The sequence below is a fragment of the Gracilinanus agilis genome, chromosome 5, assembly GCF_016433145.1.
Source record: "Gracilinanus agilis isolate LMUSP501 chromosome 5, AgileGrace, whole genome shotgun sequence".
Taxonomy (NCBI): domain Eukaryota; kingdom Metazoa; phylum Chordata; class Mammalia; order Didelphimorphia; family Didelphidae; genus Gracilinanus; species Gracilinanus agilis.
The window spans coordinates 97,340,865-97,365,149 of NC_058134.1; the positions used below are offsets into that span (position 1 = coordinate 97,340,865).

Consider the following 24,285-nt stretch of genomic DNA (forward strand, 5'->3'; position numbering starts at 1 on the left):
CGACTCAGGATTCTTCCTTGGAAAGGCGGGTAGCGCGCACCGCCAGAACTACCCCGGGCCCCCTCCTCCCAAGCTGGGTCGGCGCTCCAGCCCCCTAGCCCGGGGCTCGAAGATAAGGCCGAGGCAGAGTTATCAAAACTAGAGGATTTAATGGAGGTGGGCGGGCCTCAAGACTCGGGGGTCTCCGGGGTGGGCTCGCTGAGGGCCCAGGGTACGGCGCTCCGCGCCTGCCGCTCCTGCAGCGAGAAACTCTGCGTACGAATGCGGTTCGTCACTTCCTGCGTGCGTAGCGTCAGCCCGAAGATGTCCTCATGGTAGCGTTGCTGGTCCTGTGGGAGGCCGGGAACTCAGGCACAGGGCTGGGCCGACTGGCTATGCCCGCGCCTCCCTCTTGCGCATGCCCACCCTGTCCCTAGTCTGCCCCGGGCCGGGCCCGCCTACTCTTACCCGCAGCACCCCAATGACATCTCCGGCCTCGCTCAGCTCCATCCCACCCTCTGTGGCCAGGATCCGCTGCACCGTCTGCAGGACGCTGGTCGCCATAGTGACGTCTCCGCAGACGAACATGTGGCCGCCCTCGAGGCACAGCACACGGTGCACCTCTGAGGCCAGCTCAGCCCGAAGAATGTCCTGCACATAGGTCTGGAGGAGGCAGGAAAGGGTCCCAAGGGCTCGGGTGGAGCTCTGCCCTTCTCTGCTCCTCCCTTTTTCCTCCCCATTTTGCCATTCCTTTCCTTTTTCTTCCTCTCCCTTCTTATCTCCTTTTTTTCTCCATTCCCCCTCTCCCCCCAATGCCACTTCCTCCCTCCCTCCTGGCCCCTTCCCAACCTTGGGGCTATCGGGTTCCCTGGAAAAGGCTGTAAGGACTCTGCCAAAGACTCCCCGATGCTGGGCATCCTGCACCTCCTTCCGGTAAAGGTGGTCAAGCTGGGAGCATCGGCACCCGAAGACCAGGGTCATAGGGGCCGGACGCAGTCCTGGAAACAACTTGTAACTAGGAGGGGTTCCGACTGTGTCTAACCCGCGCCCCTCCTCCCCCCTTTGCTTTCCCAAGCTCCTTGCCCATGTCTCACTGTTCCTCACCCAGGCTTTTTCTTGTCTGAGGACTCTGGCTCCATGGAGGCCTCCAGCCCTGCCTTCTCTCACAGCCTTAGATCTTACCTTTGTTCTCAATGTCATGGAGCCGTTCCTGCCAGAATCCACGGAAAGGGGCGATGCCTGTACCGGGCCCCACGAGGATACAGGGGACGCTGGGGTCAGATGGAAGCCGGAAAGATGGAGCCCTGAGTGAAAGGCACAAAGTCAAGACCCTGCCTGCTAATGGAAAGGCTGATTGTCCAGGCTGGTGAGGGTGGGGACCTAGGGAGCCCTTTATGAATCAGACTGGAAGACAAGATCTATCAGGGAATTACTATAAATACTATCACTAGTAGTACTACTAATACCACTTCCTTGGGTTTCACATTCATTGGTGTGGTATAATGGGAGATACACTGGACCAGGAAGTTAGGAGACTCGGACCCTTATCTTGGCTCATCTTCACTTATCTGTATGCCTTATGTCATTTCACTTCTCTGGGGCTTTTTTCTTATCTGTAAAATGGGGAAATTGGACTACGTGATATCTGAGATCCCCTAACCAACAGGGTTTAGGTGGATCTTATTGCTTTGGGCATCTTGGGAACTCTTATAAGTCCTACTTTCAAACATGCATTTCTAGGGCAGCTAGGTGGTTCAGTGAATTGAGAGTCAGGCCTAAAGATGGCAGGTCCTAGGTTCAAATCTGCTCTCAGACACTCCTCAATGTGTGACCCTAGGCAAGTCATATAACTCCAATTACCTAGCTCTTACCACTTTTATGCCTTGGAACCAATACTTCATTTTGATTCTAAGATGGAAGGTGATGGTTTTAAAACAAGCAAACAAACCCCATACATTTCTGGAAGCAGGGAAAATGGGGCAGCATTCCTTTTTGCCAGGCAAAATAAAGCTTCTTATTCTCAATATTACTATTCTAGCTGAAACTATTGTTAAAGATGGTTAACTGACCCAGAATTCAGTTCCCAGGATGCAGTAGGGGTTTGGAGATGTCAATTTCCAGTATGCAATCTATTTTGCTGTATCTAGAAATTTGCCACTTGGGAGCTGAAGAGAAGTAGGATATCCAGATTCTTGTCATGGATTGGCACAAAATGTGAGCCCCCAGCTTTTCTCCTCCATGTATGATCTTCTACTCTTCCCTTAATGTCCCTTCTCTCTTTTCCTGCCCTCTGTGGTGAATCAGAAGACTTGGGTTCAAATCCCATTTCTGCTGATCAGTATCTTGGGCAAGTCATTTCCTGGGCTTCAGATTTCTCCTCTGTAAAATGAGGGAATTGAACTAGATAACACCTAAAATCCTTTCCTGGGACTCTTACCCTCTGATGAAGCAGGGCACTACATCTCCAGCCTTGAGCTGGCTTAACCATGAGGAGCAGACCCCATAGTGCAAGGGGCCTAGCCCATCTAGGGAAAAAGAAAAGACAGTATTGGTAAAATGGACACGACAGAGACTCCTGGCTTTCATTTCTGAGGCCTGGTTATATATCCTTCCTACCCCTTCCCTGATTTCCCCATTTAGGTCTCACCCTGTGTCCTATAGGCCAGCACAGCCACTGTGAGGTGTATCTCCCCAGGGTGGGCACTGGGTGCAGAGCTGACTGAGTAGTACCGTGGCTGGAGCAAAGGCAGTTGGGTGAGGAGGAGAGGTGCTGGCAGTGCCACTGATGGGAATTGCTCCAGCACCTCCAGAAGTGTGGGACAACGGAACCATTTCCATTCCTCATAGCGTCGAGCATCCTGGATTGGAGACAGAGAGACTGGAGTCTGGGGAACCCTTTATCCTGGAAACATCTCAGTCCTCAGTACACTAGCATTCCTTCCTTTTCTTCCTTCCTTCCTTCCTTCCTTCCTTCCTTCCTTCCTTCCTTCCTTCCTTCCTTCCTTCCTTCCTTCCTTCCTTCTCTTTCCCCTCTCTTCTACCTTGCTGAGGGCCTCTAGCTCTTGCTGCTCACTGGCCTCTTCTGCCAGGGTACTGAGAAGTCGAAGGAGCTGAGGTCCTGGTGGGGAGGTGATATCCAGAAAGAAGGTGAGAGCCTGTTGTAATGTGCATGAAGGCAGCCGGGGGTCTCGAACCCAGCCTGGGGGTGGGCCACCTTGAAGAGAGAAAACAGGAATCATAAGAGAAGTGTGGGCCCTAAGATAGAGCTCGGGGGCTTGGAGATGTTACCTGGCTTGCTTTCTCTATGGGAATTGAGGTGTCTTTAGGAATAAGGGATCTTCCCTTCACAAAAATGATTAGGGAGGAGATGGCTGGGTAGCTCAGTGGATTTGAGAACCAGGCCTAGAGGTGAAAGGTCCTGGATTCAAATCTGCCCTTGGATACAGTCTAGCATGTGTGACCTTGGACAAGTCATTTAACCCCTATTGCCTAGCCTTTATCACTCTTTTGCCTTGGAACCAATACTAAGTATTGATTCTAAGACAGAAGGTAAGGGTTAAAAAAAATTATTGAGGATAAAGAACTAACCACAGACCAGGAGCATGACTTTTCTGAATTAAAAGTGGAAATTTAGTCTCTTTCAAGAGTCAGCATAAAGTAATGGATAGAAAGCTGACTCTTGAAAACAAGAAGACTTGAGTTCAAATCCTTCCTCTGACACATACTGGCTATGTATCCCTTAGCGCTGAACCTCTCAGTAAATGTAGGCAAAGTAGGAGCTGGATATTCAGTGAAGGGACAGGGGATCCTGCTGGAAGAAACATCTTCTGATATTTCTAAAGCCATGAAAGTTTACAAAGTCCTTTACTTACCTTCTCTTATTGCATCAACCCTCTAGAGCAGGTATTATTGAAGCCCAAAGCTTAGGTGATTTATCCACTGTGGCACATGTGAGCAGTGGAGGTGGGATTTGAACCTGTCTACCCTGACTCCAAAGCCAGATCTCTTTCCAGTCTAGGAAGGGGCCTCAGTCAGTTGGCACTTGACCTATCCACCCTTTCCCAAGGATAGGAGAGAGCACTGGTGTGTGGCCCTGTGGCATCTTCAGTGAAATGTTCAGGTACTAACTGTGCTTTCATGTAGTGTTTTTCTTGTTTTCCTTCTCTGACTTTGTTTTCCATCACTGACTGTGGTACCTGATGTTAGTGGTAATTCATGGTAGGGGTCTTTGTGATTAGATCACAAAATGCTTTGGCAGAAGGCCATGGGAAGGGAAAGCCACCCATGTGGCATCCCTCAAGACAGATTTTGGGAAAGAGACCCACCCTTGTTCTAGAAACTATACTGTCCAGAATATCTGAGGTCAGGTCACCCGTGCTTGGGTTGGTGTCCAATTCAGTACAATCCCCCAAATATTTACCATGCAGGTACTGTGTACAAGGCACCTGGACTATCTCTTCCCCCTCACCTCCATCACACAGGCACATTCCCCTCAAGCTTGGGCTCTGTAATTTCCCTTTTGTGCTTTGGCATTTTTAGTTTTCTAGTAAAGATGCCTTTAAAGCATTCTGCTTACAGGTGATTGATTAAAGGAATGGATTATTCGTATTGGTCAGAGAGGAAAAGGGTAGCTGCAGGTTCCTAGCTACAACCTCAAGCAGCTTGAGGGTGCTGCCTACCTGGGAATCTTGCCACATGGGGGGTTCACAACCTGCTTTGAGTCTAATGTGATACATTGAGAAAGGTACCTTACCTGGGCTCCCCTTCTCCAGCTGCTCCACAGCAATAGGCTCACTGGGTAGGGGTGGATCCTCCACACGGCTCAACAGGGCTTCCACTAAGCCAGGCCGGTTGGGGGGGCAGATTCCAATGTGGTCCCCAGGCTGATACTGTAGGCCTTCCTGCCCCCCTGTGGCCAGACGCACCAGGATTGTGGCTCGGCTGATGGAGGGAGGGAGGAGAACTTGATGGGGGCAGTGGTAGTAGGGAGGGACATAATGGGGAAAGGGATACTTTTGATTGGGGTCTGGAGGCACACGGGGGTGGGGGGAGAGTCTAGAGGGTTAAAAAAGAAAGGAGGAACTCCTCAGGGTTAAGAGAGTAAGGGACCAAGCAGCCAGGAGGGAGAATAGTGGGATAAGGTCAGGTGGCCCTTACGTTGACTTGCTGCTCTGCAGGTTTTCCACTGAGAGGACAGTGGCTGGGAACATCTTCCTCCTGTGCACGTGGATCAGGCCTGGAGGGCAGAGAGAGATGGCGCCTGACTCAGGAACCAGAGAACATGGGATACTGGGGAGGCATAGGGGTGAGATGTGAGAGGCCCTCAGAGCTCCTAGGTAGAGTAGAGAACCTACGGAAGGGTGGACCTGGAGCTCAGGACATTACCCGGTAGCAGCTGGAGCCCCTCAGGCTGGGCACTCAGGCGGTATCTTTGGCGCTTCCAACTTCTCTTGGGACTGAATATATCCCGGGCAGCAGCCTTGGCATCGTCTCCCACACAGAAGGTCTCACAGGAGGCCTTTTCAGGCAGAGAGAGAGAAGGGGGTAGGCTGGTAAGAAGCTTTCCTTTGGCCCAGAATTCTAGTGGCTCAGAGGGGGAGCTTCAGGAGGAAGGGGAAAAGAAAGTGGGGGAGTGGTAGGGAAGTATTTACTGTAATTTGGGATTCTAAGACCAATTCTTGGGCCACTGTCTGGGCTCAAATCCTTCCTTGGAATAGGAAGTCTCAGTAAAACTAGTTTAGCAATTGTAGTTTTAGGAGAGGAGCCTATAGAAAGGAAGAGAGCAGGTTAAAGAGAGCCGAGGGCCCAGCCCTTCTAACGGTGCATTTCATGACTTGACATCAGGGCCTAGAGTTGCCTTGCATTGTTTTCTGCTCTTTTTCTGTTTCTTGTCCTCTCATCTGTTCCCTTGTAGGTGTCACCCTAAGTTCTCAGAGCTCGGAGGCCATGCCTTCTCTTTCTCTGACCCCCATAACACAGGGACATAGTAGTAATTTATTAGCCTTGTTGAATGAAGGTGATAAGATGGGCTGAATATGTGATGGGGAAAGAAAAGTGGATTCAAGACAGGAAGAAAGTGATGAGAGACTAGCATCAGGGATAGAGATGCCCTTGGCTTGTGGTACCTTGTCTCAGAAATGAGTGGTTGTTAGGGGACTAGATTTCAGATTTGGGATAGAAGTCAGAGTTTAGAATTGGGTGGGAGGCTGGGACCAGGTTGGGGACTCACCCGGAATGCAGCTTGGGCCCAGCCCTGGAAAGCCTCTTCCTGGCCACATAATTCATCCCCCTGGCCCAGCTGCAGTAGCCTCTCTCCTCCCAACTCTTCCAGTCGTGTATCTACTGCTCGGGCAAAAGCACAGAAATGGGGGTACGCCCGGGAGCCAAGCCCAAACACACAGAACCTGCAAGGAGAAGAGGGAGAGATCAAAAAGGACAAGGCTTCTCTCAAGGCTTCCCTGGCCCTGGTTCCGAGAATGTTCAGGTCTTTCTGCCCTGCCAAGTCCAATCCACTACAGACACTTAGACATGAAGGTATTCAAGGCTCCCTTCCCCAGCTTCCCTAGCCCCCAGACCTTAGCGTTCCTAGGGCCCCTGCACTGTCTGTGTTACTGGACTCTTTCCTCTTCCGTCTCCAGGAAGATACCAAAGTGTCTGAGCAGGAGACGCTGTTGAAGCGAATCTTGTAGCTTCTGGAAAAAGAAGCGCAAGGGGGGAGGGATGTCACAGAGTGCCCTGACACCCCGGAGACAGCCACACAATGGATGACATCGCCTGATCCCAGAGACACAGCCAGAAGAGGGTGACAGACACAGAGAAGAAGGGCGACAGACATCACCAGAACTCAGAGACACATCCAGAGAAATAGTGCTTGTGAGCCTTTGCCTTCCTGGGGTGGGAGAGGCCCTTCTCCTTAGTGCTGAGCTCTGCTCAGCTCTATGGGGCAGGGCCCTGGTACCCAGGAGGCTTAACCTGAAGATATTGCCATGAAGCATGCCCTTTCTTTTCTTTGAAAGTGGCCTCTGGTTGACCCAATCTCCAGAGGTCTTTCCACCTTGGGGCTGGAGTGGATCAGGCTTCACATGGCTTGGGGGCATTCTGGGCCCAGGTGGGCCTGCTTTCTAGAGCTGATGGCTCACTCCCACTAAGGGGCATGTGTCATCAAGTGAATCAAGATATGATAGGAAACCGAGGGCCCCCTTCCCTCCCATGTCCCAGATGGTTTCCCACCCTGTCCTCCGACTCTAGTTTCTTTCTTACTTGTGCTGCTCTGGTCTGGGAGAGCTGTTGTAGGGGCCAGACATTTCCATCAAGGCAGCTGCAAACCTCTGTGGGGATGTGAAGAAAATAACTGTTTAAAATCCACGTTTTGTTCTGTTTCAGATTATGTTGAAGGAGTAAAGGTCTGGCCCTTTTCAAAGCCAGATTCAGTCAGCCTCTGGTTAAAGGGAGAAATTGTCCATGAGAAATAGCCCAGTGACCTTGTAGTACTTTTGAGAGGCAGTTTGGAGGACAGAAAACTGGGAGAGAGCTGAACTCAGACACAGAATTAGACAGCTGCTGAGGATGGCTTGTCCCCAGAACTTAACAATAATTATGATGGTGACAAGCCACATTTATAGAGCTCTTCACAGTTTATAAAACACTTTTCTCATAACCCCATGAAATAGGTAGTGCAAATATTATTATCCTTAGTTTACAAATAAGGAAACTGAGGCTTTGAGTGGGTGACGTGCCTAATGGCAGAGTTAGCAAGAATTGGAGTCTGTTGAGGGTATCTGTTGCTTAGTGTGAGTAGGAGAAATATGCCAAAGAGGTGTTTCACAGTGGAACACTAGCCTTCTTGCCGGTAGCCTCACTATAAGCTCAAAGAGATCCAGGAGGCATAAGCAGTGAAAATGACTGGTGGGCATCCTGTGGATGGCAGGATGTTAGAGAAAGAACTGATAACAGCTACAATTAGTAACAAGGGACTCAAAATTGGTACTTAATAAATAACCCATAAAAATACTTAAACCAAAGGGTATATTTTGTGGTAGAAAGCAGTATATAATATAATTATAAATGAATGTCCTATTGTCTAAATAAATAGTATTTTTATTTTCTAAATAAGTATGAAGAATACCCATATTCTTTATTTCCCTCGTAATCCATGTCTAAAGAAAGCCCAACCACTCTGTCCGTATTTCTCAAACTAGGCACACTAATTACCTCATAGCAGAGGAATCAGAGGGGAAGGCAGGGTATCAGGAATGAATTGCGAAGCTTCTCTAGGCTTACCCTGAGCCATTAGCTTCTTTTAAGTAATGGCAATATGGTATCAGAAATGACAGGTCTGTGTGTGTGATATGGATTGGACAAAGGCTCAAATGATGTATAAATGGAAGGAAACCACTTGACCACCTAGCCTTTTCTTAGATTTCCTTTTCCATCTATTTGGCTAATCCTGAGGGCCCCCTCCTCATCCCCATTCCTTAGGGGCCCCTCTTTCTTCTTGGTCCTCACCTCTCCATTTTCTGGAGGATCTCCATTTCCAAATGTGCTGGTTACCACCAGGACGAGGGTCTCATGCTCCAGGGACACCACGTCATATTCATCCATGCAAAGGACCTGGGGGGATATGGAAGGGGTGTGGAGTTATGGGAGAGGTATCGCCCTAGTCCAGTCTTCCAGCAGCTCCTGTTACCCCACTTCTTCCTACTTTGACCTCCTCTTCTGTGACCTGAATACTGGCTTGACCTAGGTTTGTCTCTATCCTCCTTGCCTTCCCCATGTCCCTGGCCTTTAGTGCTGTCCTGATTCCTCTGGAGTTTGATTTCATCTCTCTCTGGACTCTTGCTGTCTCCCAGCTTCTCTCTCTCACCCTTCCAGCTCCTTTCAGCCATCACTCCTACAACACGTCAGCTCATCTGTCTCCCTAATGTATTTCCCTCAATTACCCTCCACACCCTGCCCAGCTTTCCCCACCCTGCTCTGGGTGGCCATTCTCCCAACACCGCCTCCCCATTCTGTACCCGAGGGTCGAAGGCTTTCCGGAACAACCTGCCCAGCTGCTGGGCATAGCTCTGGGCCCGACCAGTTTCTGAGCCATACAGGATCGTTGCCTTCACCCGCTTTGCCATCACTGTACCCATCAGGGAAGCTGAAATCTTCACTGCACTGGTGGAAGTAGGGATTGGAAAAGGAATGAACAGAGTCCACAGAAGGCACAATGATGAAGGGCAGTTAGTTACACAGACCTGTAGAGGGTTCCTTGGAGGGGACCGTTGTGGAATGGGCATCATTGGAAGGAAGGTCCTGTAGCTGGGGAACATGGGAGTGGGTTGGGGGGCCATGGATTAGGCAGAGCCATCATGTGCTTGGAGGAAGGGATCATAAATGGGGCCCCTTGACTGATTGGGGGAATTGGTGTGCACAGAGGGATTTGTGGACCTGAGGAGGGAGCTCAGAGATTGCATACTTGGCCACTTCCTTAAAGGTTTTTTTCCTGGTGATGCCGGTGCCTTTCGTTGTCGTCCCTTTCCATGGGTCAGGCTAGAGTGGAAGTATCAGAGATCAATGCAAGTGACCAAGGTGAGTGGGGAGTTAGATAAAGGGGCATCAGGGTGGGAGACATAGAAACCTGATAGCGGAAGGCAGGTGACAAGAAGTAGTTGACCATCTCTTGGTGAAAGACTGGAGTAAGGCTGCCAGAGATTGGAGGCACAATCCAGACCCAGTCAGCGGGGCAGCCACCTCGTGCCCTCTGCTCATTCTCCAGATGCTTCATGAAGGAGGCTGTGGCTGCATGGTGATCCACAATGGTCACTTTGGCCAGCTGGGGGAGAAAGGAAGGCAGGGAAGAGTAGAGTGGGAGGGCTCAGTTCCATGCTGCAATTTCTCATAAATCCTATCTTTGTTCCTGACAGGTTCCAGATCTATCTCTGCTCCCCACAAATTACAATATCCATTATGTTCTACACTTTTTGAAGTACCATAACCAATCGAGTAACTACCCAAGGTAGCTTCATTTTACATATAGCCTTTGCTCTTATGATTCACTATGTGTATGTATACCAAGTCCCTTGGGATAGTTACGGGGTGTATTGGGTAGATAGTGTTAGTCTTGAAAAAAAGAAGACCTTTGATTCAGCTATGTGACTCTGAGCAAATCACTTAACCTCTCAACCTCACTTTCCTCATCTATAAAATGGGGATAATAATAGCACTCTCCCACCCCCCCTCTGCAAGGCTGTCATGAGGCTCAAATGAGATAACATATGGAAAATGCTTTGTAAACCTTAAAGTGATATATAAATGCTACCCAAGACATATTGTAAATTGTTGCAAGTTGACTGGAACGAACTCCATCAAACTATAACTTGCCCTCCTAGTACTTAGAAAATGGTAGGTTCTATAAGCTATAAGGTTCCCAAAACTTATTATAATGCTGTGATTAGATCTGCCCAGATTCTGGGCACTTAGTGAGGCATGAGTAGTCTACAACCCCAGCATAACTTTCAGCAGTCGGACCTTTCCCACTTCCAAACCCTCCTTCCCCATCGTCTTTTGCTTTCTTACTTGGTAGCTATGTAGCACTGCTAGGTTGATCTCCACAGCTGCCTTGTCCTTCCACAGAGACGAGGTTGTCCGGGTGTCCAGGTCCATGCAGACGGCCACATCCTGGGAACAAGGGTACATGGAAAGGTTTGGCAGGGAGAGGGTAGGAAGACAATTTCCTCAGTCTCTAGGACCTTATGCTCTTTTTCTTTTTTTAAACATCTACCTTCTGTCTTAGTATCATTCCAAGTCAGAAGAGTGGCAAGGGCTAGGCAACTAAGGTTAAGTGACTTGCCCGGGGACACACAGCTAGGAAATAAATGAGACTAGATTTGAACCCAGGTCCTCACCTACTCCAGGGCTGGCACTTATCCACTGTGCTACCTAGCTGCCCCAGACCCTAAGCTCTTCACAGGAGTAAGCGAGCCTGGAGATTTCCCACTTGCAGTCCATGGCTATCTTGGCCCTACAGGGGTTATCTTGTCAAATTCCCTCAAAATGAGCAGCAATGCAGCAACACTTATTGGAAAGAGAGAGCTAGCTAAGGGAGAGCCTGGGATATATGGACATTGGTGGGTTTGAGGTTGACTTAGCTTTTTCTCTGTAAGGGAAGCATAGGAAGGGGAAATTACTTTGATCTCCCCCTTTCCCCTCCAAAATCTAGTCCCCATTTTCCCATCATTCTTCCTTGCTTCTGCACAGAAATGCCAGAGGTATCGCTGAGCTCCCACCTTCCCATCTTCTTCTTTGAGATCACAATGGTACCCTCGGGACTGTGGCTGGTCCTTGCCCAAGCCCTCACCTCCAGAATGTTGTATCGGTGGGGGTCACACAGGTTGCGCATGCCAATCTCACTGCTCATGTACCATCCACTGAAGGGCACTGCAGGGAATTCCAGGCCTCCAATTTCCAGCAGCATGTTGGATACGGCCGGGAGTGCATACCAACGGAGGCCCAAGGACTCAAACCACTCCAGCCTGCCAGGGGTGGAAAAAAATGGCAGAGGGACACCATAACACATCAACAGGAGGCCCGTGTCTGACCTACAGCTGGGATTGAGCCATAGCTCAGTCTAGAATGGCCTCCATCCCCTTATTTCCACTGACTGAAATCCTGCCCATCTTTCAAGGCTCAAATCCCATCTTCCCTCCCTGTAGAACTTTCTTTGACCTATAGTTAAGTCAACAATCATTTACTGAACACCTACGACGTGTCAGGCTCTATACTAAACATGGATTATGAGAAATGCAAAACCCAAAACAACCCTATTCCATTCACAGAACTGATAGCGACCTCTTTTCTCTGTAGTGATGATAAAATCACCCTTTTCTTAGAGTAGGTAGGAATTTCATGGAGTTAATTTGTGTGTGTGTGTGTGTGTGTTTTGGTTTTATTTTAGACTTGGGAGGGTTTTGGGTGAAGGGTTCCTTGGCAGGGGAGATATGAAGTAGGACACACCACTCAGAACCCCACTTGGGGAGATCTCCTCTGGAGGATTTATAGGGCTCGGGCAAAAATGGCCAAGGATGAAAAGTCATGGATTGGCTGTGATCTGTCCCTTAGGAAGATGAACCCTCACTGATGAGAGCACTGACCCAGGGAAGTATGAAGTGTAAGCATCCTCCCTGTCAGGAAGTCTACCCTCCAGCCCAACTGATCTAATGATTGTTCTCCATATGTGACATTCTATCTCCTGCCTTTTGGCTTATATACAACCTTTTGCTTCTGTCAGATCCTCCTCATTTCTGCCTCTTAGGGTCCCATTGATCAACAAACATTTATTTTTATTTATTAGAAAACTCCTTAGAATCACTGCTGGGTATTAGTTTCAAGACAGAAGAGCTCTAAGGGCTAGGCAACAGGGATAAAGTGACTTTTCTAGGGTCACACAGCTAGTTTCTGAGGTCAGATTTGAACCCAGGACCTCCTATCTCTAGGCCTGCTTCTTGATCTACTAAGCCCCATAGCTCATAGATTTTTATTTTTATTTTTTTGTGAGCAAAGAAAGCATTTTATAAGGTATTAGGAAAATGCTTTGAAGGCTTCTCTCTTCACCAGTGCAGGGCACAATTGTGTGGTACACACCTGTCATGAGCTACTATAGCCAGGTGTCTGTTCCTCACCTGGCCATTCTTCCCATGAAAAGCCTTTTTAAATTGTGCTTCTCTTTCTATCTGGGATTGTGCTAGAAGTCTTTCCAGCTTCCCAAGACCTATTAGAATTTGTGTTCTACTTGTCTAACCTTTGAGAAACCAAGGTAACTTCTGCCAATTCTAATGACCTTTTCTTAGTCTTGGTCCTTCTCGACCTCTCTACAGCATTTGGCGCCTTTCCTCCTGGCTGCTCTCTCCTCACTCTCCTAGTGCTCTTCCTTTTTGACTTCTCCTCAGTCTTCTTTGTTGTTTCTTCCTCCATGGTCCATCTACCTTAGGTGCCCCCCAAAGCTTTGTTCTGGTCCCCTTTCTTTTGTTTCCTCTATGCTGTCTTGCTTGGTGACCTCATCGGCTCTCATGGGTTTGACGATCAAATGTTTGACATTTAAAGCCTTTTATAACCTGGACCCTTTCTGTCTTTCTCGGATCCAGGCCTAGTCTCTTACTTAAATTACAATCACCACGCCTCTTGGACAACTGGTTGTAGTCCAAACTTAACGTGTCCTAGACTGATCTCATTAACTTCCCTCCCCCAACCTTACTCTCTTCTGAGTTTCCCTCTTCCTCTTGAGGGTACTACCATTCTTAGAATCACCCAGGCTTGTACCCTTGGCATATTTATTCCTCACAGTCACTTACCCTCTAAATCCAACCCTTACGACATCTTTCCCATATATCTCTTCTCCACATAGACAGTCACAGCCCTAGATCTCTCTTGTCACCTTTCCCCTAGATTATTGCAATAGCCTGACTGGTCTGTCTGCCTCGTGTTTCTCTCCACTCCGCTTCATCTTCCATCCAGCTCCCAAGATGATTTTTCTAGGTCTGACCATTTCACACCCTTGCTGAGTGAGATCTGGTAGCTGCCTGTTACCTCTGGGATCAAAGATAAATTCCTTTGTTTGACATTTAAAGCTCTTTATAACCTGACCGATTTCTGACTTTCAAGTCTTCTCATCCTTAACTCTCCTACACACTCTTTACATTCCAGATATACTGGCCTACTTGTCTTCCCCAAACATGGAACTTCAGCTCCCATGCCTGTGTCTTTGCATCAATTGTCCACCCTGCCTAGAATACTGTCCGCTCCCTTCTGCCTCTTAGTTTCCCTGGTTTCTTTCAAGACTGTTCAGCTGTCACCTGCTGCAGGTAATCTTTTCCATCCCTTTATCTATTAATGTCTTTCTCTCTCAGACTGCCCTTCATCTACTCTTTCCTCCCAAATATTTTTTTAGTTACATGTGGAAGTAATTTTTGATAACATTTAAAATTTTCAGGTTTTCTTCTTCCCTCCCTTTCCCTTTTCCCCCTTTCCTGAGGCGGTGAATAGTCAGAAATAGATTATAACCCCTACTTTCACGTAATACAGATTTCCATATTGCTCATGTCCTGATAGGAGACACAGGAAATAGAAATCTTAATATACAAAACATGGTGGCAGATGGCCTGCTTTGTTCTGCCTCAAACTCCAACAGTTCCTTCTTTGGCTGTGGAGGGCACTGTTGTCATCTTCATCTACTCTTAGTAGACTTTATATGTGTACTTCATTATTCACGTGTGTCCCTCATTAGACCGTAAGCTCCTTTGAGGTCAGGGCCAATGTTTCCTCCTTTTCTGGGTATCTTTAGCACTTAGCCCAGGGCCCAACACAGAGTAAACAATAAGTACTGGTGGATTTATGGAGGACTTTGGTGGAAGGAGGGACTAGTATATATTGTTGTTGTTATTTTCTTAGACTAATATCTCCACATTTGGTGGCTTGTCACATCTGTGATTATAAGTGTGTGACTCCTTTTTTTTGTCACTGATCAAGTCCTTTTGAATATCCAAATGGTTTGTCTAAAGCACATAATAGGTGGAGAAAGGAGACACTCATGCCAAGGCCAGGGGAGTCTTGGGATTATTTATAATCTCAAGAAGCCAGATAAGGGTTAGGGTAAGTGTTGAATTATAGGAAGGCTATCAGATGCCTCAAGTTGAAGGTATAGGCCTGATAGAGATGGTGGAGAAAGGAGAACTAAAACCCCAGGTGAGGTGAGGCTTGTGAAATTTGGCCTTCTTACCTCTTTCTTGGGATTGTTTCTGGGACACTTTGCTTATGTTCTATTTCCATGTCTATTCTTGGTATTATGGTTATTTGTGTACATGTTTCTTTACCTCTGCTAGACCGTTATTCCCAGGAGAATAAAGACTCCATTTTATACTTCTTATATCCCCATCATTGACTTATCCACTGTAATGTATCTCCTCAATGAATGCTTGTTGAACGAGTGAATGAGGAATCCAGGAAGTGCTCAGGAGCTCCTCCAGACCAAACCATCATACCCCTGGCCACTCCTCCCTCTTTTCCCATACCACTCACGTAGGATGTTGTAGTGGCACCTCTAGCACAAGTTCTGGGGGCAGAGGGAAAAGTTCAGGTGGCTCATCGGAGGCCTGGAGCAGCAGCGGCAGCACATCGAAGCGTCCATCCCCTGGGGTCCAGCCATGCTGGATACAGAGCTGAGGAGAGAGTTTCCAGAGAATGATCCTTCCCTACCTCAGTGAGGTCAACATTAGCCATCTCACATTACTCACTTTAGCAATCTTTATGTTGGCCAAGTGCTCCCATCCTTATCTCAATGATCCAATCATGGTTACCCTACCTCTCCTACTTTAATGTTTTTCAGGTTGGCCAGGCACCGTACCTCAGTGGCCCCCACAATGGCCATCCCTCATTTCCCACCTTGATGATAAAATGATAAAAGTATCTTTCACTTCAATAATCTTTACAATGGCTCCTTGTCTCCTCTACTATCCAGTGACCCCCAAATTGGCCAAGCACCTCATTTTCTACCTCAATAATCTCCACATTAGCCATCCCACATTCCTCATCTCCAATCTATTTCCATTGTGGCCAATCTCACCTCTTCCATTTCTTGTTGGCCAAGTTTCTGACCCTATCACCTACCTCAGTGATCTCCACGTTGGCTGGGTCCCCCAAGACAGAGCCATCTTGTTGTCTGTAGCCTGCATATCGGATCAATTGACTATTCCAGATACGGAAGTCCCCCTTGCCTGGGGAACGCTGAGGAAACACTGTGATGGCTGAGCTAGGGAAGAAGATGACATCAGATCTTCCCATATACTCTCTATACTCATAGTCTTCCTATACAAATTTGCTGAAGGACTTTGAGGGAAGGCTGTGCTTGAGGATGGGAGGGAGAAAATCTGAATGGAGTGGAATGGGATGAGGAATGGGATCTTCTACCACACGGTAGAAGGCAGAGCTGTGACTTAGAATTCTTTTACCTCAGGCCAAATTTAATGAGGACTGGGGTGAGATCTGGACAGATCACAGATGTAGATATACTGTGCTTCCACAGAGGTTAGGAGGATAGTGAACTCTAGAAGAGGTATATCATGCCAAGAAGATTCAGGACATGATAACTCAGAGGCAACAACACTTTGTGGTGGTTCAGGGAGGCCCATGATAGTAATTATCATGAGGAAGAAGTGCATCCTCCTTCTTAGGAGGAAATATATCTTTCTTTCCATCACCATGAAGGCACCCTGAGGCAAAGCCCCAGTGGCCCAGTGCTGGTTAAGGCTCTGGTGCAGGAAGAGTCCCAGTCTGGGCTAGGAGGGGTCTTAGAGTGGAACGTTGTTGGAGTTGAGGGAAGAATGTCTTATGGGCATCAGGGTTAGAATTAGAGTATCAAATCCTGGATGGGAAGGATGTAAAGAGGTAGCAGGGCAGTTCTCAGTATTGAGAGTGTGTCTATGAGAGAAGGTACCACAATTAGGCCACTTACCGAAGGTTGCCTTTGTTGGTGGCATACTTGATGTGATTGCAAATATATGTGAACATCTCCTGAGCAGAACTGCAGTCTCGGGCATCAAATACCTAGAGCAGCAGGACAGAGTCAGGGAACTGGATCCAGTGATGAAAACAATCATGGATTGTATTTATATATATGGTGTTTTAGAGTTTTCTAAGGAGTTGGGGGCAAGAACGTTGGAACTGGAGTCAGAGACTCAGGTTTATGTTTCAAGTTGAATACTCTCATACAGCTATGTAAGTGGGGGAGTCACAGAAGTTCCCATACTTAGCCTCAGTTTCCTAATCAGTAAAATGGGGATCATAACATCTTTACTATTTATCTCAGTGGGTTCTTATAAGGAAAGCGCTTTGTAAATCTTCCATTACTATAGGTATGCCAACTCTTCTTAGGTCTCTTGATCTTTATAACAACCCTCTGAGGAAGGAAGTGTAAAGGTTATGTCCATTTTACAGTTAAGGAAACAGAGGTTCAAAGGGCTTAAAACTTTTGTCCAAGGTCATATACAGCAGGTGTGTGCCAGAGCCAGGATTGAAAATCATTGTCCTTTATTACATCACAGCTGCCTCTCAATTCTAACCCCTAATAGGGGGCAGTGAGGTGGCTCAGTAGATTGAGAGCCAGGCCTAGAGATGGGAGGTCCTAGGTTCAAATCTGGCCTCAGATACTTCCTAGTTGTGTGACCCTGGGCAAGTCACTTAACCCCCATTTCCTAGCCCTTACCACTCTTCTGCCTTGGAGCCAATACACGGTATTGATTCTAAGATGGAAGGTGAGGGTTTTGAAAAAAAGTTCTAACACATAATGAGTAATAGTATTTAGTCCTCCTCCAGGAGCTGAACAAAAGGGCATATTTTCATGCTCTCTTCCCCAACAGCTTCTCTGCCCCTTTCTTGGTTTGCTTCCCACATAGTTGAGAGGGAGCAGGTTGTGATCATTAGGGATCCCTCTTATTCCTATGTGTCTAAAATTTTCTCTTTCTATTAGATCGTAAACTCCTTGAAGGCAAGGGTAGGCCCCACTACTAAGGGACCTAAAGCATGACCAGCTAGGAAACAGTGGAGAGAGTATTAGACTTGGAATCTGGGGACCCAAATTTTTAATCCTTCCTCAGACACTTCCAAGCTTAGTGTCCCTAGGCAAGTCACTTAACCCCTTTTAGACTGTTTCCCCATCTGCCAAATAAGGATAATCATCTCACTGACCTCAGGGAATGATGAAGATCAAAAGAAATATATAGCATACGCAAAACACTTTACAAGACTTATGGTGCTGTATAGTTGCTAAACATTTTTCTTATGATTTCTATTCTCTTTGGATATGAAAGCTTGTCAGGCTAACCAGAGGGGAGTTTCCTTATCATGACCAACCTTAGATAGAGAGGAAGAAATAGAAGAGTTCTCTTCCAAGAAGCCTTCCTTTAATTAATTTTATTCAGCTAATCTCTCCTCTATTGTCCTTAGCTACTCAGTCTCTGTTATAACAGTTTGTAGGACTACTTATAGGATCAAAGATCAAGAGCCAGAAGGGACCTCAGTGATCATCTCATCCAACCCTCTTCTCTTATTTTACAAGAGAAAAGACTGAGGTCTGGGAATTGACTTCCTTAAGGTTACATAGCTAGCGAATTAATGGCAGAACTAGGCTTTATTGATTCAGCGCTCTTTCATCTGCCATGTTGTTCATCCAGTGCTTCTCATGGTGCTTCCTACAGGCCTAGCACTTCACAAATGATAAGTGAGTTGCACTGAATATTGCCTTACAAGGAGTTATGGCTTGTGTCTATTTATCTTAATTGCTTAGTATTCTCTCTCCAACCCCTCTACCAATAGCAGAATAGTATTGTCTAGTGGGCCGAGGATCACAGAAGATGGGATCTTGGGGCCAGCCTGAGTGTGCCACTAAAGTAATGCCCTTTAACATGAATAGGCAATTTTCAGATAAAGAAATAAAAACTATCAATAAACACATGAAAAAGTGCTCTAAATCTCTAATAGAGAAATGCAAATCAAAACAACTCTGAGGTACCACCTCACACCTAGCAGATTGGCTAACATGGCAGCAAAATAAATGTTGGAGGGGATGTGGCAAAATCGGGACACTAATGCATTGCTGGTGGAATTGTGAATTGATCCAACCATTCTGGATGGCAATTTGGAACTATGCCCAAAGAGTGCTAAAAGAATGCCTGCCCTTTGATCCAGCCATACTACTGCTAGGTTTGCACCCCAAAGAGTTAATAAGGGAAAATAGGTGTAGAAAAATATTCATGGCAGCACTCTGTGGTGGCAAAAAACTGGAAAATGAGGGGATGTCCTTCAATTGGGGAATGGCTGAACAAATTGTGGTATCTTTTGGTGATGAAATACTACTGTGCTCAAAGGAATAATGAACTGGAGGAATTCCATGTGAACTGGAAAGATCTCCAGGAACTGATGCAGAGTGAAAGGAGCAGAACCGGGAGAACATTGTACACAGAGACTGATACACTGTGGCACAATCGAATGTAATGGACTTCTCTACTAGCAGCAATGCAATGGATCCAGGACAATTCTGAGGGACTTATGAGAAAGAACATTATCCATACCCAGAGAAAGAACTGTGGAAGTAGAAGCACAGAAGAAAAACAACTGCTTGATCACATGGGTTAATGGGGATACAATTGGGGACATAGACTCTAAATGATCACCCTAATGCAAATATCAATAATATGGAAATACGTCTTGATCAATGACACATGTAAAAAGCAGTGGAACTGCTTGTTGGCTACAGGAGGTGGTGGGAGGAGGGGAGGGAAAGAACAAGAATCATGTAAACATGGGAAAATATTCTAAATTAATTAATTAAATAAACTTAAAAAATAGATTTCGTCAAAATATTCTCTTATAAGAGATAATATCTAAGGTTGAATAAAATGCATCTTTAGTCAGATTTTTAAAACAATTATAAACATAAATTTGGTATTAGGCCACATTTTTTTTACCCTAAAGTTTAGAATTAATAAAACTTACTTCATTACTTAAAAAAAATAAAGTAATGCCCTTTAGACACAAAGGACAGTAGCCTTCCAGCAAGCAAGAGAATAGATTTTCTTTTTTGACCCCATTGCTACCCTGTACCCTTTTTCCTGGCTGCCTGGCCTATTCCTCCAAGGTTAATTTCCATCTATCCTTTCTTTACCTGTAGCTTCCCCCACTGTATCCTGCCCACACATCGTGGGGCATTTCTCCAGGCCTGCTTAGCCCCAAACACAAGCTCACTCTCCCGGAGTTGGTAGGTGCCTGTGGCTGCCACCTCAGCCTCCACTTCCCGAAGCCGTTGTCCGTGGGCTGGGGAGCCACTCCTGAGGAAAGAAGAAAGGAGAAACTATGTTTGGTGAAAAGGTGAAGGAAGGAGTCTCAAGGCACCACTGGAAATTTGGGAGACAGTGCTGGAGGGAAGTAGGGCTGGAGGGAGCTGTGTGAAAGTCTGGTGATTGCTCCCCAGGGAACTTTCAGCCTTCTAAATAAGAGGTCATACTAACTGGAGCGATAAAGGCAGATAGGCTCTATGGGGTCTAAGGGGTGGAGAATGGGAAGAGGTCAGAGCTTGGGTCTGAGGGATCCTAGTGGTCTGGTTTCCTAGCACCAAGAGCTGGATAGTGCCTCAGAGATCAGAGAGGCAATGAGCTCATTTTGCTGATGAGGAAACTGAAGCCCAAGATCAAGCATGTAATAAAGAAACCTGGATCTCAAACTTTGAATCCATGCTGTTTCTGGAGAGTGCATAGAGGACTGGGTTTGGAATCAGGAAAAGACCCGAGTTCAAATTTGACCACCTGTGTGACCCTGGCAAGTCATTTAACTTCTATTTGCCTCAGTTTGCTCAAATTATAAAACTGAAATGATAATTGCACCTACTGCCCTGGGTTGTTGTGAGGACCAAATGAGATCATGTTTGTAAATCACTTAACACAATGCCTGGCACATAGTAGGTACTTAATAAATATTTGTTTCCTTCCTTTCTATTCCACTATGCTGTTTTCTTTAGGGTGAGGTCATTCTGGCAGATGGAATTTGGAACAGGTATTTAAGGGGTTTATAGGTGAGAAGACTGAGGCCTCCTCACTGGTTTCCTCAGACTTGTTTCCTTAAGGTTACGTAGCTAGTGAATAAATGGCAGAATCTAGCTTCTTGAATCAGTGCTCTCTTTTGTCCACCATGTTGTTTATTCAGTGTTTCTCATGGTGCTGAGGGATTTTGGAAGAGAGGAGGTGAAGGGGATGGGTTTGGGGTGTGTGGGTCTCACCTCTTGATAGAACTGTAATATTGGTTAATGAAATCTCGGGCCTGGATCAGTAGCTGGCCAGGGGACGGGGGCCCCTCCGTGGGGCGACTTTGAAGTTGCCTTGGAAACACAAGGGAACCCAGGCATCTCCGTGGAGTACAGGGTCCGTCCTGGTGGTGAGAATATGATGAATAACAGAAAGGTGATGGGGTCTGGTGGGGTTGTTCAGGGAGGAGACTTGGGGGCAAGTGAGGTTCAAGAGTTTGAAGTAGGTAGGTGAGGGGGTGTGTGGTAGGAATTAGTGGGAGCATGCGGTGTCAAGATCGGAGTCAGAGGGAGGAGTAAAGTTAGGGCTAGGGTTAGGATGTGGCTAAGATTAAGGTTAAGATCAGAGTGTTATCAATCCAGTCCTTTGGGTTTCAATAGCACATCCTTTCCCACGTACTTTCCTGAGCATCTGTTGACTCCATTTTCTCTTCCCAACTATCTAGACTATTCTGGATGTACTCCTGGACATTATCCATATTCTCCTCCCACCAGAACGGTAGACTCTGCTCCTGGTCGTCCAGGCTCTGATAGGTGAGCTCTCTCCTCATTCCTGTCCAGAATTGTGCCTTGATACCACTTCCTGGCCATTGCCGCTTCTTGTCATCCCCTTCTTCTCAAGCCTGGCCTCCCTTTCCTAGCTTACTTTCATTTTTTGTCTTCTTCTATTAAAATATAAATTTTCCCTCCTTGAGGAAAGGAACTCTTTTGCTTGGTTGTATTTGTATCCCTAACCTTAGCTCTGTGCCTGGCGCATAGCAAATGCTTAATGAAATCCAGTCTGTCTTTCTAGCTCTCTCTCATCACAGCACTCCTATAAATTAGGTAGAGATGGTGATTATTATCTCTGTTTGACAGACAATCTGAGACCGTCAGTCACTTTGCAGAAGTGGGACTAGAATCATCACGTCTTGTGACTCATAGTCCAGTATTCTCTCCCTTATGCAGTTTAAAGGTTTGAGGTACTGACAGAGTGGTAAGTGGTATTTGGGATTAGTACTGGGTTTGTGATTCTGAGTCATATCTGGGGGAAGAAAGGTGGGGAGGTGCCAGGTTCTCTTCCTAAATGGTTCACTTTGTAAAAGATTAAAGGACTCCTCCTAAATGGTTTTCTCTTCTAAAGAGGAGAAGAGGTAGGTTGGAGGAGTAGCAAGTTCCAGGGAGCTTACCTGTTGGGCTTGGGCACTCAGTGTGTCATATGTGATGCTTCCTACTTCCCAGTTCTTTATTCTTGAGAATTTGGGTCCCTCAGGTGGCCGGGCCACAGGAGGGCTGTTGGGGAGTAAAGAAATGGAGTCATGATGGACTCCCTCAGTTTCCTCAAAGACATACCCCTAGGGCTAAAAATATAACAGGGCTTTGCCTTCAGGCTGTGTCCAAGAACCTATGGCACCAGTGCTGGAGGGAGCTACTCCCCACCCTCTCTCCATGCGCCTGCGGACATCTCTCTCATCACCCACCGCTCTGCCCAGCAGCCCAATGGTAACACTTCCTCCCTCCCCTGTCTGGGTTCACATGCCCAGTGAGGGTTACAGTTTGGGCACTCAGTCTCTAAAAGGTTTGCCATCAGTGGCCTAGGACACTGAGAATAACTGACAAGGAAAATGATTTCTCCTGAAGAGGTCCTTGAAATTCTCTGAATGTATCACTCAGTCCTTGACCATCCCCCTCAAGGATGCCCTTCTGTGGTACCCCCTTTCTCAGTATCTGCCTTTCTTTTTTGCCATGCTCTCAAGTACCACCTCTGGGGTTGGGGAATCTTTGGCTATGTCTCAAGGGCTCAAGCTAGACTTTCTAGGTAAAAAGGTTTCTATTTTTCCTAATTTACTGCGTCCCAAAGAGGGAGAACTATCTCTTCTTGTCTCCCTCTGACCTCATTTTGCCCTACGTGCCAGAAATCCTAGTTATGGCATTGTGTAGGACCCTTTTTATTTAGAGTCAAGTCTTGGACAATTCTGAAGTTGAAAATTCTGAGTTTTGCCTATGGCAAAATCCTCAACCACCATATCCTCTACAGGGTTCTGTTTTTGTGGCACCAGAATCCTATTACTTCACACCAGGAACTAGCCCCAGTGTCCAGGGACATAACAAGAGCCTCAGGGGGACTGGATGGAGTTCCTTGTTGTAAAATCGTCAGCTAGGATTCCTTTGCCTAGATTTCCAGATTCCTGCTTGGACCCCTTCCTCATCAAGAGCTGCAAAGGGCTAGTTTAGGACTGGAGATCGTGTGAAGGGAAGCCTCAGGAGTGTTATCATTTCCTCCCAGAGCTGCTACTGTGGGGGAGGAAGGGAGGGGGCCCAGGCAGCTCTGGGTTTCTCCTTTGGATCAGAGATGACCTGTTCCCCTGTGTCTCTGTCTCATTGCTCCTTTGCCTTCAAACTCCCCATTTTTGCCTGGAAACCCTCTCCTCCTTGCCTGTCCCCTGGGTATCTTCTTTCAGTGGCTTCCCAACTAAATCTCTTTCCCGTCCTTCCCACTAGCATTGATTCCCCCCCCCCCCCACTCCCCAGTGATGGAACTAGAGGCTGCTAACTTCAGATAAGATTAGAGCAGGTGTTCTTAATCTGGGATCTGTGGACAGATTTCAGGGGGTCTATGAACTTGGATCGGGGGAAAATTTTTATCTTCATTTTCACTAACCTCTAAGGAAAATTGGGCACTTCCTTCAATTATTTAAAAACATTTTTCTGAGATGAGGTCTACAGGTTTCACCAGACGACTAAGAGGCCCGTGTTACAAAAAAAGATTAAGAACCCTTGGATCAGAGAATTGGGTCTGGAAGTCTCCTGTGGTCAAATCTGGGTTTCTTGCCCCAGAATGATCATCTTAGGAAAGTAATTGTCAAGTGTGTCTTCTGGGAAGGAGGACGACTGGGTAGGTGGATGGGGAAAGCGGAGGGAAAAAGTGTTCCATCTTCCACCAATTTATCATCTTTACCACCCCAGCTCCCCAATCTCTCCCTCCCCTTCTTTCCTCAACAGATTTGGGAAAGCTCTAGCCTCCTTCCTAACCTCTCTACTGACTTCCTAATTGCCCCTCAGGCCTTGGTACTCTCTTGGAACATAATAAAACCCTTACTCTTTCTCTGACCTGTTTTCCAGCCCTACTTTTTTGTTTTTCAGCCCCTGACCTTTAAGGATAAGTCTTCCTTATCCTTAAACCCTGGATGTGTCCCTGCTGTGGGAGCTCTCACATTCCCGGCACCCACAACCCAACGGCAGTCCCGAATTGTTCCCCTGCACCACATTGCATGTGGCCCTCACCTGATGTCAGCCACGGGTGGCCCCCCGTTTTCTGGTCCTGGAGTCCCACTCTGTTTGCTGCATAATCCCAGCCCCAGCCCCAAGCCCAGTCCGCAGGGCGGGCCAGGCTCCTGACCCACACTCTTCAAATTGCCCATGTTGGCCGCTCTGTGACTAGGCAGCTCTGAGCTAAGGACCGGCCTTTTCCTTAGGAAACAGAGAGGGGAGGGGGACTGCGG

The 24,285-nt window shown here is 47.0% G+C and overlaps 1 protein-coding gene across 3 annotated transcripts; it reads right to left on the reverse strand.

Annotated features, from left to right (window-relative positions):
• Window positions 1-129: 129 nt before the first annotated feature.
• On the reverse strand, window positions 130-24,207 carry NOS3 (nitric oxide synthase 3). 3 transcript variants are annotated; one of them, XM_044679781.1, is made up of 26 exons: window positions 24,082-24,207; window positions 21,973-22,122; window positions 20,780-20,928; window positions 19,673-19,835; window positions 16,466-16,557; window positions 15,622-15,763; window positions 15,034-15,173; window positions 11,321-11,495; window positions 10,540-10,641; window positions 9,602-9,796; window positions 9,440-9,513; window positions 8,994-9,138; window positions 8,485-8,589; window positions 7,240-7,307; window positions 6,555-6,671; window positions 6,209-6,383; window positions 5,365-5,497; window positions 5,137-5,215; window positions 4,733-4,920; window positions 3,021-3,193; window positions 2,627-2,837; window positions 2,417-2,504; window positions 1,162-1,283; window positions 829-977; window positions 448-642; window positions 130-329 (listed from the first exon to the last, which is right to left on the reverse strand). In XM_044679781.1, the coding sequence occupies exons 1-26, from the start codon at window positions 24,202-24,204 to the stop codon at window positions 168-170; spliced, it is 3,615 nt and encodes a 1,204-aa protein (XP_044535716.1). In that variant the 5' UTR covers window positions 24,205-24,207; the 3' UTR covers window positions 130-167. The 3 variants fall into 3 exon arrangements, with proteins under 3 accessions (XP_044535716.1, XP_044535717.1, XP_044535718.1); XM_044679782.1 differs by having other exon boundaries at window positions 21,973-22,075; window positions 24,068-24,207; XM_044679783.1 differs by lacking the exons at window positions 20,780-20,928; window positions 21,973-22,122; window positions 24,082-24,207 and having other exon boundaries at window positions 15,622-15,758; window positions 19,673-19,813.
• Between the last annotated feature and the right edge of the window lie 78 nt (window positions 24,208-24,285).